Below are 16201 nucleotides of genomic sequence, written 5' to 3'. Positions count from 1 at the left end.
AGACAAGCTTCCAATTTGTGAAAAGGAACTGAAGAAAAGGTTAGGGCTGGGCTATGGTGGTGCATGCCTTTAATCCAACACTCTAGAAGCAGAGGCCTTTTGGATTTCAGAGTTCAAGGCCAGGCTGGTTTACAGAGCAAGTTCCAGGACAGCTAAGCTTAGGCAGGAAAGAAAACCGTCAAAAATAGAAATCTGGTGAAAATGTACTGGAATGAGGGGGCCATGTTCCAGCCCCAGAGAGCAGGAGAACTTGAGAGTTTCAACAATTTAGGTCTGGCTTTAAAGTCAAGGATAGGATAAAGGGGTTATAAAATCTCCCTCTGAGACTAGGAAAACACACTAAGGTCAACTGTGTGGCAGAAACGTCTTTGCATAAAGGCCCAGAGAGTCCATTGCATGAAGTTTAAAGTCTGGATTAGCTTAGAGACCCCAAGATATTAGAGATGTCAGAGCCATGGGATATCTTCCAAGGAGAGTTGCTAACAGGAAATGAAACCAGCCCCAGCCTAAGAGAAAGACATGTGTAGTAGTCAGCAAAGCTGAAACAAGTCAGAGATCTGAAAAGTATTTTGATACTAGACTTGGAGTTGCAGAGCTTGGAGCTTGCCCAGCTGGTTTATAGTCTTGCTTTGGTCCAGTATTTCATTACTGTGCTCCCTTTCTGCACTTTGGTAATAATGTATATCCTGGTAAAAATGTAGAGCCTGTGTCATTTGTATGTTGGAAGCATATGATCTGCTTTTTTATTTTGATTTTATAGAAGATTACAGTTAAGCACTTGCCATGAAACTTTGGACTTGGAACTTTTAAACAGGGTTGAGGCTGTTATAGACTATGGGGACTTCTGAAATTGGACTGAATGCATTTCTGCTTTATGATACAGCTGCACACCTGTGGGGCCAAGGAGTGGAATGTGGTAGTTTGAATGAAAATGGCCCCTATAGGGAGTTACTATTAGGATATGTGGCCTTATTGGAGTAGATGTCATCTTGTTAGAGAAACAAGGTATCACAGGGTATAGAGTGGGCTTTGAGGTTTCCAGTGCTGAAGCCAGGCCCAGTGCCACTGTATCTTCCTGCTTCCTGTGAATCCAGACGTAGAACTCTCAGCTATCTTACCATCATGTCTGCCTGGCTGTAGGATGCTTATGATACTAATGGACCAAACCCCTGAACCTGTTAGCAAGCTCCAGTTAAACACCATCCATAAGAGTTGTAGAGGTCATGGTGTCTCTTCATGGCAATAGGAAACCCAGTTAGAAAAGCTTTAGGCTTTTCCCCATTCTGTGTTTAAACCTGCATGTTCCTAGAAATCTCATCAGAAACCATTCTAAAGAGAAAGGAAATGCAGTAAACACTCTGTGCAGCTCTAAGAGCTCCTGGTTTTAATCATGTTAGATTACAATTCTATCACAGGTGTCTCAGCTCTGGTTATTATCATTATCATAATCATTATTATTATTATTGTTGTTGTTGTTGTTGTTCACTTTACAACCTGCTCATTGTCCCCACCTCCTGGTCACCCTCTCCCATAATCCTTCCCTTCATCTGTCCTCCCCTTCTCCTATGAGCTGATACTCCCTTGAGTATCCTCCCTACCCTGGCACATCAAGTCTCTGAGGGACTGGGCACATCCGCTTCCACTGAGGCCAGAGAAGGCAGCCTGGCTAGAAGAACATATTCTATAAACATGCAACAGCTCTTTGGGTGGCTCTCACTCCAGCTGTTTAGGACTCACATGAAGACCAAGCTGTACATCTGCCGCATATGTGCAGGGATGCCTAGGTCCAGCCTGTGTATGTTCTTTGGTTGGCGGTTCAGTCTTTGAAAGCCCCAACCTTCAAGGCTTAACCTATCTCCTTAGAGGCTGTAATCCTTTCTCCTGTTCCTCCATAAGCGTCCCCAAGCTCCATTCACTGTTAAGGTGTGGGTATCTGCATCTGAGTCAGCAGCTAGGTAGAGCCTCTCAGTGAACAGCTACGACAAACTGCTGGCTGCAAGCATAACAGATTGTCATTAATAGAGTCAGGAATTAGTGCTTGCCCACGGGATGGGCCTCAAGACGGACCAGTTATTGTTTGGCCATTCCCTCAGTCTCTGCTCCCTCCCCCATGCTTACATTTCTTGTAGACAGGATACATTTGGGGTTGAAAGTTTTGTGGGTGGGTTGGTGTCTGCCTGGATATAGGAGGTGGCCTCTTCAGATTCCATATTGTCAATGTTGTCTAACATCTAAGGACACCCTCCATTGATTCTTAGTACCTCCTTTATCCAAAGTCTCCGTCTGATCCTGGAGATGCCCCCCACCTTCCCACCACCCATCAGTTATACATGTCTATTCATTTTCATAGCTATCTAGCCATCTCTCCTATGCATCCCCACACCTGATCCTGAACCCCCTATTTCCCTCCCATCCCCCTCTCCCATCCAGTTCCCTCCCTCAATCTACCTTTTATGACTATTTTATTCCCCTTTCTAAGTGAGATTCACACATCCTTGCTTGTGCCTTCCTTCTTATTTAGCCTCTTTGGTCTGTGGAATCTAGCATGGGCATCTGTATTTTATGGCTAATACCCACTTATATACCATGCATGTCCTTTTGGGACTAAGTTACTTTACTTAGGATGATATTCTCGAGATCTATCAATTTGCCTGAAAAATCCATGATTTCTTGATTTTTAATAGCTGGATAGTATTCCATTGTGTAGATGTGCCACATTTTCTTTATCCATTCTTCAGCTGAGGGTCATCTGGTTCGTTTCCAGTTTCTGGCTATTACAGATAAAGCTACCATGTACACAGTTGAGCAAGTGTCTTTGTGGGATGGTAGGACATCTTTTAAGTATATGCCCAGGAGTGGTAAAACTGGTTCTTGACATAGGACTATTTCCAGTTTTCTGAGAAACTGTCAAATCCATTTCCAAAATGATTGCACATGTTTACAGTCCCACTAGCAATTGAGGAGTGTTCCCCTTGTTTCAAGCCTTGCCAGCAAGTGCTATCAATTGGACATCTCTTTTTTATTTTTGATTAAGTTATTTATTTCCATTAACATCTTGATCACAGCTTCCCCTCCCTCCTCTCCTCCCAGTCTCTAACTCTCATCTCCCCTTCCCCTATTCACCCTACCTCCCCTTCTCCTCAAAAAAAAAAAAAAAAAAAAAAAAGGAAGACTTCCCTTGAATATCAACCAGCCTTGGTATAACAATACACAGCAAGACTAGGATCATCTACTTTTGAGGTTAGACAGGAAGCCCAGTTAGGGGAAAGGTATCCAAAGGCAGGCAATGTAGTCAGAGATAGCCGCTGCTCCTGCTTTAAGAGTGCCACATGAAGACCCAACTTCACAGCTGTACAGAGGACCTAGATCTGTCCCATGTATGCTCTCTGGTTAGCAGTTCAGTCTATATGAGTTCTCAGGAACCTGGGTCAGTTGATTCTGTAGGTTTTCTTGTGGTGTCCTTGACCCATCTGACTCCTTCAATCCTTCCTCCTCCTCATCCTCCTCTTCCTCCACAGGATTCCCCAAGATCCACTTAATGTTTGGTTGTGGGTCTCTGCATCAGTTTCCCTCAGTTTCTGAGTGAAGCCTCTCTGATGACAGTTATACTAGGCTCTTGTCTGCAAGGATAGCAGAATGTCATTAATAGTGTCATGGTAGCCTCCCTCTCATGACATGGGTCTCATGACATGGGACAGTCATTGGTTGGTCATTCCCTCAAATTCTGCTCCATCATTTACCCCTGCATATCTGGTAGGCCAGACAAATTGTGGGTCTAAGATTTTGTAGCTGGGTTGGTGTCCCAGTCCCTCCATTGGAAGTCTTGCCTGGTTACAGGAGATGGCCAATTCAGACTTCGTATCCCTCATTACTAGGAGTCTTAGCTAGGGCCACCCTCATAGATTTCTGAGAGTTTCCGTTGTCCTAAGTTTAAGCTTTAATGATATAATTGGAAAGCTACTGAAATGATATGTACAACTAATCCTAACAATTAGTTCCTATGCTCCCTTGGGAAATACATACTTACTCTTGGGTTTGTCTTACCATTTGACACTCCCTTGAGACATCCACAGTGACACTAGGACATGTTTTTGTTTCTTTATTTTTATGTTTTTTTGTTTCAAAGTGGTTCTTTCTCCTTAACATTCATGGTTAAAGCTTAGATTATGTTTTAATAAAGCTACTAGTTCCTCTTTATACTGGTCAGTCCTGAAATTCTTTTCTTCACTGAAGCCTCAAAACCCAACTCAACCTGTATTGAGGTGCATAAAAATTAGGGAAACTCTTCAATTTGCTTGCATGTAGCTATGTCTCTGCATGCTCACCGCTGATAGAAATAAAATCTATATTTTGTTACCCAGACCCTTTATCGTTATTGGGCTATATACAGACAGCTTCTAATCTTTATCTTATAAGATTCTTCTTGAATTTTTTATTGCAGGAAATTTTAACCCAGTGCCCAAGAGTTACTGATACGCTCATGGATAGATATTTGGGAAATTGGATCATACTTTAGTAGAAAATCCATAGTAGCATTACTTTGTACCAACCTTTAACCAAAATGTTAACTGCATTTCCTTTCATTGTGACTACATACAATAAACAAAAGTAGTATTGAAACTGATGTCACATTTTCATCTAGAGAATTTATGCATGTTTTTGTATCACACTGAATTGCTCTTGGTACCTCAAAAATATCAGTTTAACTGACATCCTATTTCAAATGTATAGTAAATTGCTTTACTCACAAGGATGCAGCTAGAAAACCTGGACAATTGTCTGCTTGTCTTCACACGTGAAGCAACAAAGTAGACTATCAAAACAACTACTATATAACTTTGACTTATTTTTTATTTTATTTATATAGATGGATGTTTTACCTGAACGTATGTCTCTGTAACACGTGAAGGCAATACCTGTGGAGCCGGAAGAGGGCATTGGATCCACTGACACTGCAGTTACAGATGGGGCTAAGCTTCAGTGTGAGTACTGTGATTCAAAACTGGGTCCTCTGGAAGAGCAATCGGTGCTCTTAACCCATCTCTGTAGTGCCACTTCTAATTTCTTTGATAAAATATTCCAATATACTAATTTAATTCATATATCTATATATATTTTATTTTATGTGCTTATAGGTATTATTAGAAAAAGTGTCCAGGTTTCAATAGATTGACAGAGGGATCATAGAACAAAGATGTTAGAACTTTGGGCCAGGCACCACAGCATGTATCTTGCCTAAAGAAAGAGTGCACTTGTCTAATAGCAAGCAAAACTCTTTATTATCTCTCTTGTCTGTTACCTAGGACAATGAACAATCAAAGCTCTCTATAAAATTCCAATCATCATGATCTGAAAGTATTTAACAGTTGGTGCTTGGATGGTTTTAGGAGATAGCAGAAACTTTAGAAGTAGAACCTAGTTAGAGGAAGTGGGTTGTTGGAGGACATGCATCTGAAGGTTACATCTGGTCCCAGGTCCCTTGCTCAACCTGCTTCCTATCTACCATGAAGTGCTCTATGTCCTCCCCTACGTGCTCCTACCCCCATGATATTCTGCTTTATCAGTGCAGCCTATAACCCCAGACTGAAAGCTCTGAAACTGTGAGCAAATACATAGTTCTATCTCCTAAGTAGTTCTGCCAAGCAGTAGGTTAAGGGATCCTTTACATACATACATACATACATACATACATACATACATAAATAAATAAATAAATAAATAAATAAATAAATAAATAAATAACAAGGTGTGATTTTGTGTACTAAGAGAGAAAAACATGCTACCTTACCCAGGACTTCGATTACTAGAGCACCCAGCAGAAAGATATCTAGCTGATTTGATAGCCTTGAGAGATACCATAGCCATGGTTATCTGTTGGTAGAAAAGGCAGAAGAGGGGATGGATAAGGCAGAGAAAGCAGGAGAGAGGACCCAGAAAAAAGCAAGCCCTTGGCATAGATGCCACTCAACCTGTAGACCACAGACCACAGACAGGGAGGGAAAAACAGAAGCTGTGGACAATGCCATTTCCTAATGGATGTATTCACTATGTGTATCCTTTCAAATCAAATTCTATTAAGTTAGAAACCAGATCTCCAGACCCAAAACCATGTACTCTGAAAATGTCTTTTGTCTTCCAGAAAAAGTAACAGATCTTCCTAAGCGTTAAGAAGAAGTCCTCACTACATGACTCCGATAAATTGCCTGATAAAAGAGGGTGTCACTCCAGACATAAAACTAAAGCCACAGCTGAATGGTAGCAAATACTTAATTTTATGCTCAAAAGCAAGTTTGGAAAGCATTCCATTGTGAGCTTCATGACCCTGGTCTATCTTTCCCATTTTCCCACCATTTTTTTCCATTTCTAACTTTCCTTCTTGTATGGCCTTCCTCATTACATAAACAGTCTTTGTCTTTGAAAGGCAAAAAGCTTTTTACGTGCTAGAAAACTTCAGCCTTGAAGAGTGTTCACAGCCACTGTCAGTATTACATAGTTCCTCTTCCAAACTTGGGTTAACGCTTTCTCAGGGAGATTTCCAAATCCAGGCAAGTGCTTTTTTCTCACTTCAGAGGGTCTCTTAGAGACTTGTTCACATACAAATGGGAAACAATATCTAAACAGGTTTTTTTTTTCAGGTTTTTTTTCCTTCTTGGTCTTAAAAAGGAAACTGGAGCTTTTTTACTTAAAAAAAAATGCACATATGCACAATAGTTATATATGATTTTTATCTCAAACATTGAAGAGCTTATCTCAGCTATCCTGAGAACAGTCATTAAGTCTGTAAAATAGTGAGTGCAGTTTGCTGCCTCATTCTTCAAAACAAAGTTTGTTTTATGAATGTAAACACTGACATCATGTCATGATGTCAGCACATTTCCTTATAAAAACAGAAAGGGTGGGATATGACACAAGGTGCAAAGTCTCACAACATAGGTAAAATATACAAATTACAGTGAAATGCAGGAAGCACGCGGTTCTGTCTTGTGTTCTCTTTTAGCAGTTATATTGCTGTAAAGAAAATAAAATTTACATTAGCTTATTACCAGTGTCGACACACAATGCACAGTCTTATTCAAAGCAAACATAACATAGAATGATTTTTTTTTTAATACTCAAAGCTAGGCCAGCCACACCATTAGGGATCGGACAAAGCTCACAAAATGTTTCCAAAACAAACCAGACCCAATTATTTCCCCAGGAAAATTTATAGAAAGTGCTCATGGAAACTTCAGGAAACTGACACAGAATTGGCTTGTAGTGTGTTTGTGCTGGGTCTCTACTCTGGGGGGGGGGGGGGAGGGGGGTAATTTAAAATAATGCAGTGGGAATTTCCCACTGGTGCAGGGTTACTGTAGTTAACCTTTCAAATCAAATACTACCAAGTTAGGAGTCAGTTCTCCTGTACTAAATCCCCTGTCCTGTGAGAGCACCTTTTGTCTTGCAAACAAAGGTAATAGATCTTTCTAAATGTTAAGAAGAAGCACTTTCTACAGTGACTCTGACATCAGCCCCTGTGCTTGCCTCCCACTCAGGAAGCTATCTCTTCTCACAAAACACAGAACTAATTTTGTCCACTGACTCCTTATGCCTGTGCCCAAAAGCCCCAGCACCAAAGTTCAGCAGCAGCTGAGTTTATACTCTGCTTTGTCTGAGTTTCAAGGGAACGCAGAGGTTTGTATTTAGGAATCAATTTCAAAGGTCTTATTCTGCTCTCCTTCCCCTCAATTGCCTTACAAAACAATGCCATGCTAAAGTTTTCCCACTAGGCTGTTTTCTTGGAAATTTGGCAGGATCCCAAAGAAATTCTTAATCTTGTGGATTTGCCTGATAGATAAAGCTAGAAATAAATTCAAACTTCCTCTCAAAATGAATAAAAATGTCCCATATATTTATAGCAAAATAGGGTTTCCCAGTAGCACTGACTTTTAGTTTCTATTAGGTTTTATTTGTTTGGTTGGTTGGTTGATTGGTTGGTCAGGTTTTTTTTTTATTATTGGATTTTTTTGGGGGGGAGGGAGTTGTTTTGTTTTGTTTTTGTTTTGCCTTGTTTTCAAGGAAAGTCAAAAGACATTGAATTGGGAGATAAATGGAATGAAATGGAAAATGTAAGTGAAATAAGTTTACTTCATCTTGTTTTAAATAATAAGACATAAAACAGCAAGTTCCCAAAGTGGGCGGGATTTTAACTTCCCTTCTGTTCAATAACATATGATTTAGAGAGACATAGAAAAAACAATTTCAATAAAGCAGAAAAAAAAAAAACCTTTCTCTGTTGCAAACAAATGGCTATTTCATTCCTAAGTCCTATCCACAGGAAATGGGAGCTTCCTGGTTTTCTTTCACACAGAGTTACTTGCACAAGGACATTCAAAGGCTAAAAACTGCACTCCATGCTTACTGCATAAGGGTAAGGTATTTTTGTTATTCCTTATTAGGAAAGAATTACAGGGAACCAAACAGGACAGGAAGCACAGCACCAAGGTTAAGAGGAAAGGCTTGGGCATAAAATAATGGAAGATTTGAAGTCTCTTACTTCCAGAGTAAGTTAAGTGATCTTAAACATTGTGTTCCATGCTTGTGTCGGCGTGTGAATGTGGAGTGAGTTTAGTGCTATATCTTCGGTTGGGTACTATCCATGTTTACTCTGGGACACAAAGGCAAGCATCTTGGTACTCATATCTGTAACCAGAGCTGGGTGGGTGACACATACAGGAAGACTTGAGAGAGGTACTGTGTCTATAATCAAGTGTTTCTGTGCCCACAGAGCGATCCACAAACCAAGATGACTCAGTCTGTGAGATTCAGTACTGAAGCCGAAATTGAGTGTAAGAAATGCCTCCCTACAAAGTGAGGATAGGTTCTGTTGTTTGCCTGTGCCTGGTTTTGCCTTTCAGGAGAAGGTTGCCACTACAGGGCTAGACCTCAACACAGTCACACAAGTTCTCACCTGTTGGCGAGAGCCGCAATAGCCACATGTGCCTCCGAGCACCCCATTTATTACTTGAATGAGACACAAGATGAATTCAATTGCAGAGAAAGCCAAGAGGATAGAAAATAGAGTCACATGCCACTCCACAATATGCTGGGGCTCATAGCACTTGGACCACGAAGAGGAATCCAGAAGGTACCTGTAAACAGAAGTAGAACTTCAGGCACATGACCACAGGTTAAGAGGATATCTCATAACTTACTTTTATTATTTGGAGTTTTTTATTCAGAAACATGAAAATGAATTAAAACAATAATATGTGCTAGATGTGCCATTCCAACAAGTTTTAGACCAAAGATTAACCCAATGATAAACATAAATCAAAACACAATTTTTGACACTAATCTAGGATTTTGTGGTTTAAAATTTCTCATGTGAGAGATTTTTATATGCTTTAAAAGACATATGACTTCTTGTGAGAAAGAGCAAAGGTATATTCACATCATGTTTAAAACCATGTCATATATGATATGGTTGGGAACTAAAAGTAAATATGGAAAAATGAAAACAATTCAGGTTGGGGTAGTAAACTTATAAAGCATATTTCTATTCTGTTACCCAGGTTTATCATTGTTTAATCATTGTCTATGGGCAAGATATTGAGTAAATTATTTATTTGGAAAATATATTTTATATTATATTTTAAATATTAGGATATTATCATTGCATTAAGATATCAAATACTTTCCCTTTTTGAAAACTATCCAAATTCTGTCAAGTTAAAACTCAAGAGGCTTTTATTTTCAAATGAAATTTGACATTTTTTTTTTAATTTTTAAGCAAAAATCCCCAGTAGAAAGTAAAAGGATTTGAGTTCAGCCTCTTTACTTTCATCATGCCATGGTCCCGCCTCTGTAGCAATGAAGAACACCTTTTATTCAGTTATTAGACTAAGATTACCGATCTGCTATGTGAGTTCAAAATTGAGCTAGAACTGGGTCATAGGGAACATTCTGTCCTGAAAGAACATGGACTCCAGCAGAAGGACACAGATGGAGAGCATGGATGCCAAGTATGCTGATCAGGGAAACAAAGTGAAAGGCTACCAACAAAAAAACCCTTCCCCAGAGAAGACCTGTTTCTGCCCACTCCACAAGGCTGAGTTCCATGCAGGCAGGGGCAGGACCTATTCTACTTATACCCAGCCACGAGCACAGCATCTGGAAATGGTGTGTGTTTAAAAAAATCACAGAATGATAAATAGCAACCTGGACTCTCTTTGTTAAAAAAAAATCACCAGGCCATGCTAAGGTCATGTGTCTTTATATGCACACAAAATGAGAAATTTCTTCATGTGTGCATGTATGTATATAGTTAGATAGATAGATAGATAGATAGATAGATAGATAGATAGATAGATAGATAGATAGATACACAGATATACATGTCTTGGATCTCTTTCCTAGAATGTCAGTCCTTGATACCCCACAGAGTAGTATTTGGATTCCCAGCGAAGTCGGATTCAATCATGTGGAAATATCAAGGAGTGCCTTGTACAAATTTCTTATCACTTCTTCCTGTCCCAGGTTGAAACCAGACATCTAACATTGGAACAGTACACTGAGATTCAACATGTTGATTTAAAACAAAACTTACCACCATTACTCCACCCCTAAACAAAACAAAACAAAACCAAAATATGGCATTCTAGCCCTGTGTTTCAGCTTGTCAGTAACAAAGGTTGTTATTCAGGTCATACAGAGTCAAAATTTTCTTTGGCTCTATTTAACTACTGGAAATTTAATCGGTGGCTTGGAACTGTTAGTTACTTTATGTATCAAGATCCGTAAACAGATTCAAATGAACAATGATCTAGAAGAAGGTTCATTTTTGAGAAACATAAAAGAGATGTACAAATAGCTCTTAAGATCTATGTAGTAGTAGACGTAACCCTGAGTGCACTTGGGATCATTTTCTATGAGCACATCATGTTCTGAGCAAAGATGATGACAGTTGGAGACATTAAGCCTTCAACTCCAGTAAGTGCTGGTTTTCTACAGAGGCCACCATTCTTTCATGCTCATCCTAAGCCAACACTAGTACTGCTCACCATGTGTCACATGTCACATGAGCATTTCACATGCATCACCTCATGAATACGCATGACAACTGCCATTCTCTAGATGAAGTCACCAAGTAGATGGGAAATTAGCTCATGTCTTCCTGTTCTCAGAGAGTGAGGAGCTGGGATATGACCCAAGTCTAATTCAAGTATTTAACCTCATGAAGGAAATATTAAACACACACCATCTGCCCACCTCTCTCCACATCCTTATTACACAATTTATGAGGAGCAATATTACTGATCGTATAAAGGACAATCTATATAGTCCTTTGTTTTCCATTTCTGTCTCTTAAAAACTGGGCCTTTTAAAATTCAAACTTATAAAGCTGAATCCTGTCTAGGGAGGTATTCAGTGGTTAAGCGTGTATTCTGCTCTGGCACAAGATGCTAATTCAGTTCCTGGCATCAGGATACTTGACACTTCATTCTGAACTCTGTGGGAACCTCCACTCACATATGCATGCATGCACGCTCTCTCTCTCTCTCTCTCTCTCTCTCTCTCTCTCTCTCTCTCTCTCTCCTTCTCTCTCTCTCTCTCTCTCTCTCTCTCTCCTTCTCTCTCTCTCTTTCACACACACACACACACACACACACAAACATCTTTTCTTTTAAAGAAGGCAAGTCAGAAAAGGACAAACTATACTCATTTGTCACCATATATACCAGTTTCCATCAGCTTCTGATTCTACTCCTTTGTCATAACTGATAGAAAAAAGAAAAGAAAAGAAAAACAAAAACAAAAACAAAAAAATCCCAACATTAGATAATGAGTCTCTCTTAGCTAGCCTGAAGTTAGAGTAGTGGGTAAGACCTTTGCTCTATCTCCTGGTAACTTAAATCAAGGGTGTGTGTGTGTGTTATACATGCTTCAGAATATGCAAGTGTAAGGTGGGATCATTGTTTGTTCTAGATTTTGAATACATAAAAATACATAATACTGTCTTATGAGCTAGCAAAGCCTGCTGCGTTTGACCTGATTGTCATTGGGGCTGACAGCACACATTATCTGAGCATAAACTCTATGAGGTATACAGCCTGGATTCAAAGATTCACTAGTACTTTCTAGCAATGATACCTTGGATAAGTCACTTCATCTTTGCCTGCCTCTTCTCATTTGTAAGAGAAAAGTAACTATGGGAGCATCTCCACGGGGTTGTGGTAAGAACAAAATCAGTGACTGTATTCAATAGTAGTTAGAATTACCCCAAGTTGACGACTGCCCATCAATCCTTACACACAGCATGATTTGAAGCAAAGAAATACTATATGGGTGGATAGATAGATAACTTAGTTTTAAGTGTGGTGGTTAAGAATGTGTTATTAGGTAAAGTACAATTACATACTTTCCCTCAGTGCTGGCGAAGGTGTAGTTCCATACTCCATTGGCATCGCTGCACTTTGGTCCTTCTGCCAAACCCAGCGATGCCACAATGACACAGTAGCCAGATCCCACGATTCCAATCAGAGCAGCCAGTACAGAAGAAAGCATCTACGGGAAGGAGAGAGCAAGAAGTGAGCACCATGCTGTGTCAGGGCTGAAGCACGTTCTCCAGGATGCGGCCCCGGGAAGTTTACAGAGCATCTCTTGCCCCAGGAGACTTACTGAGCATCTCTTGCCGTAGTTTCCGTAGCCGCAGCATCCACAGCAGTCCTCTTCATCCATCCCAATGAACACACATGCTGGCAGGAGCATCTGCTCAGAAGGCAAAAAGAGTCAAGTCATCGCCTTTCCTGATGTCCTACGGGAGGGGTCTGGCATTTCTGTAAAATATGTCTATGTCTGCTGATGAGATCAACCAAATATCCTGAATTATGTAAAGGCCTGAGAAGAGACAAAAGTATTACATGTGCTGGCTTCTGAGGGTGAGCACACAGAATGTGAAGTGGTAGCCTGTGAATGTTTCTGCAAATTTCAATATATTTTGTATGAAAGCCGTTAGCACTGTTAAATGTAAAATCTGTCTTTAAATATGGTGCCCCCTAGTCAAACATAGAAGATCAAATCTTGAATAGAATGGCTGAAACATTTTGAATACATAGAACAGATAAACACTTTTCGTAAAAAAAAAAAAAAAATATGAATCTGTTTCTTTGAAGACACAAAGGCCCCATTTCAACTCAGCAATGCTGTTCTTCATGTGCGAAGGAGCTACTTGAGGTCTAAGGCCAAAAGCTGCAAAGCAGAGTAGATGCTAAGTGTATGCTAAACAGTGACTACGCTCATGTGTATAATTGTACTGATTATGGGAACATGAACGATAAAGATGCTTAGGTTCAAAGCACCTTGGCCATGCCGCGCCACAGGGGTCCAATAGATTTAAATGTCTTAATTTTAGTTGGCAACGAAAATAGTATTCTCTGTGACAGTAACAATTTCATAAAATTTCTCTTTGCAGTTCTTAAGTCTAGCATTTTAAGTGGGCAAAGTCAAATGTATCTGTCTACATTCCATCTGTGTTGAGATTGAAACTGATACTTCACCTCCCATTGTGTCAAGTAAATTCCTCTCAACTTCAACTAAAAACAATCTGTAGGGGGAAGGAAGAACAAGACAGCACATTTCCATCATTAGACTGAGACGCTAACCTGCTTCTAACTCCAACCCCAGGAGGCCACTTACAGTTATTAAAAAATACCAGTTCACTCCCTAAATGTTTTCCCATGTCATAGATGCTTGAAATTAAGCAACAGAGAATAATTTGGGCCCCAAACTGTTGTCTCAGAGGCAGTCAATTCTCTTCAGCTCCAAATGAGATGTGGCCGCTGCTCCAGCGCTCAGAAACTCGATAGTCTCTCAAGTCTCCTTGAAAAGTGTCCATTTTTCAAGCTGTTAAGTAAAAGCTTCTGAGAAAAGAGACGTAAAGCAGCATCTAAGAAGGTCAGCAAAAGTTTAACACAACCTTGGAATACTCTTCTTTCAAAGAGAGAGTGCAGCAACAATGACAAAATCCAGTTTTTACAGATGGGCATCATAGAAAACTTCACGTGAGAAAAGTGCATTCTGGAGGAGAGGAAGTTTTAGCGATAATAGTTCTGAGGGACTTACCAGCAGGCCTCCGCCTACAATGCCGGCAAAGTACCACACAAAGCGGCTGAGGTGGTCCTCAGTAGCATACTTTGTTTCTCCATTAGGAAAGTAGAGCAAAGCATTAGCTACGATGCAGAAGACAGCAGCCCACACCAGAGAGAATCCGATGTATCTTGCACACTTTACATAGCACATAGTGGCACCAGGAGTCCTGCAGGCTTTTTCCTCTGTCCCCTCTCTTCAGCTCAGCGATGCCACAGATCGGATGATAGAGTGCCCCTTTGTGGAGAAAGCCGACTCAATTCGCAGCCCATTCCTGCTACCACTTAAATAGTGCCAGTTCTTAGTGCCAGTAAATGAGGTTCTCCGCTTTCATTGGTCCAGACGTCAGTCTCTGGTCGGGGCGGAGGGAAGTGAAAGAGTGCCCCGCCCTTCAAATGAAATCCTTGGGACGACGAAACCAGTAGTAGGATGTGAGAAACATCCTCAGTCACCTGCAAGAAAGAAAATGACTAATCCCCTATTGCCGCTTGCTTACAGGATAAAGATGAAGGGAAGTCCGGCACAGCCTTCCAGTAACTGCTTAGAGTGGAACGCTTCGAGCCTTGGAAAGAGCTGTGATCTTTCTCTTGCAGACTTTTGGACCGTTTCCAGTTTGAGGCTGCGTTTGCTTCTACATTGACACCACTTTAATTTGCGACCTGGGGCAAGTTTCCTAAGCTCTGAGCTCATTTCCGTGTCTGTTCACAACGTGTCCAAGTTGTCACCCACAGATTTAAGGAGGCTTCTGGGAAAATTACAGAGTGGCTTCCTTTCCTCTGCCTGCGGCTAGCAAGGCGGGACAGATCCCATAGCTGGTTTCCCTGGGTCAGCGCTGCTGAGGACATCTGCCTCCGAGCGAGATGGTATCCAGCAACACAACAGCTCAGACATTCCTGACTAATGCTGTGTAACATAGCAGTGCCAGAAAAGGAGAAGGAGGCCCACAGCACGGCTCAGGGAGGACGATGGAAGACCAGGGGCACTCGTTTGCCCTTCCTTGGTAGGTCAGATAAGGAAGCTAAGAAAGGCTGATGAACCCAGAGACTCCAGGTTAGGTCAGAGATATCTCAAAGCTATAGAAAAGGATACAATCTAGCCACTAAACAATAAACGATGAGGTCACAATGCCAAGTGGACTGAAGAAATAAATTAAATGTAAATGACGGAAAACCGGAACCATCTGGGTGTGTACAGAGTTAGTCCCCATCAAAGTCTCACTCTGTCACCAGCACATTTCTAAACAACAGGGTGTGTGGTCTCTGTGCTGGATTGTGAGTCCTGTGTAGATAACATCCCGTAGCTGATGAGGCCCTAGGGGCAATATAGGTAAATGACTGAATTCTTTTTAAAAAATAGCAAAGCACTTAGAAACCGATTTTCCTAAACGGCATCCACTCCTTGCTTTGCCTACAAGGTTAGTGGAAGCTGACTGGAGCCTGTCATCTTTACCTTTGTCTTGCATTTCTCTCCTTTACTTTGGGTCTCCTACGTATCTATACATGCTGATAGGTAAACCACTCAGGATGTGTCTCTCTAGAAACTGCTGGTACCCAGCCGATCCCATTCTCCTTCAAGGGGACAAGCACAAGATGAAAGATGGGGCATCTTACTATCAATCTTCCGAGCCTCCAAAAGGCAGCTTATGGTCTCTGGTCTTTGGTCATATTGGATTGCAGAAACAGCAGCGTCTGATAGCACAGCCCACCCTCCAGATGACAGAAGTTATTCCCAAGAGGAAGCTATACCCTGGAGCCCTAGTAATGACCTCCAAGGACAGCTTGTTCTCTCGAGCGATAAGGACCCTTGTGAACACTTGCAGAAATATCACTCTTACCCCCTGTCCCAGTTCTTTCTCTAAATATAAAGCTCACCTCAGTACACTGAAGATGAGCATGGGGTCATTGGACAATGTTATTTGTTTCTGTTCATAGTATGTTGATTAAATCTCACTTCTCCGTGATAAATATTACCATAATTTGTCTCTCTAAGTGGCATATTGAGCCAGGCGCTGCTCTGCCCTTAAACCACAGTTACAATTAGTTGGAGTGTTTTCATTATAATCTACTATGCTGCTGCT

At 40.9% G+C, this 16201-nt stretch overlaps 1 protein-coding gene across 1 annotated transcript; it reads right to left on the bottom strand.

Moving 5' to 3' along the window:
* Positions 1-6705: 6705 nt before the first annotated feature.
* Tm4sf1 (transmembrane 4 L six family member 1) lies at positions 6706-14724 on the bottom strand. Its single transcript, XM_052180489.1, has 5 exons — positions 14101-14724; positions 12658-12747; positions 12398-12543; positions 8948-9128; positions 6706-7008 (listed from the first exon to the last, which is right to left on the bottom strand). The coding sequence occupies exons 1-5, from the start codon at positions 14275-14277 to the stop codon at positions 6994-6996; spliced, it is 609 nt and encodes a 202-aa protein (XP_052036449.1). The 5' UTR covers positions 14278-14724; the 3' UTR covers positions 6706-6993.
* Positions 14725-16201: the final 1477 nt, after the last annotated feature.

Source organism: Apodemus sylvaticus, chromosome 4 (genome assembly GCF_947179515.1).
Source record: "Apodemus sylvaticus chromosome 4, mApoSyl1.1, whole genome shotgun sequence".
In the NCBI taxonomy this organism is placed as follows: Eukaryota; Metazoa; Chordata; class Mammalia; order Rodentia; family Muridae; genus Apodemus; species Apodemus sylvaticus.
The sequence above is the reverse complement of the archived record's forward strand: the minus strand, read 5'-3'. Positions and strand labels throughout refer to the sequence as shown.

Coding starts and splice junctions, on each gene's coding strand:
- Tm4sf1 (XM_052180489.1), bottom strand. CDS start 14,277: ATGTGCTATGTAAAGTGTGCAAGATACATCGGATTCTCTCTGGTGTGG. Junction 12,748..14,100: donor TTGTAGGCGGAGGCCTGCTG/GTAAGTCCCTCA, acceptor CCTTCTGAGCAG/ATGCTCCTGCCAGCATGTGT. Junction 12,544..12,657: donor ACTACGGCAAGAGATGCTCA/GTAAGTCTCCTG, acceptor TCCTTCCCGTAG/ATGCTTTCTTCTGTACTGGC.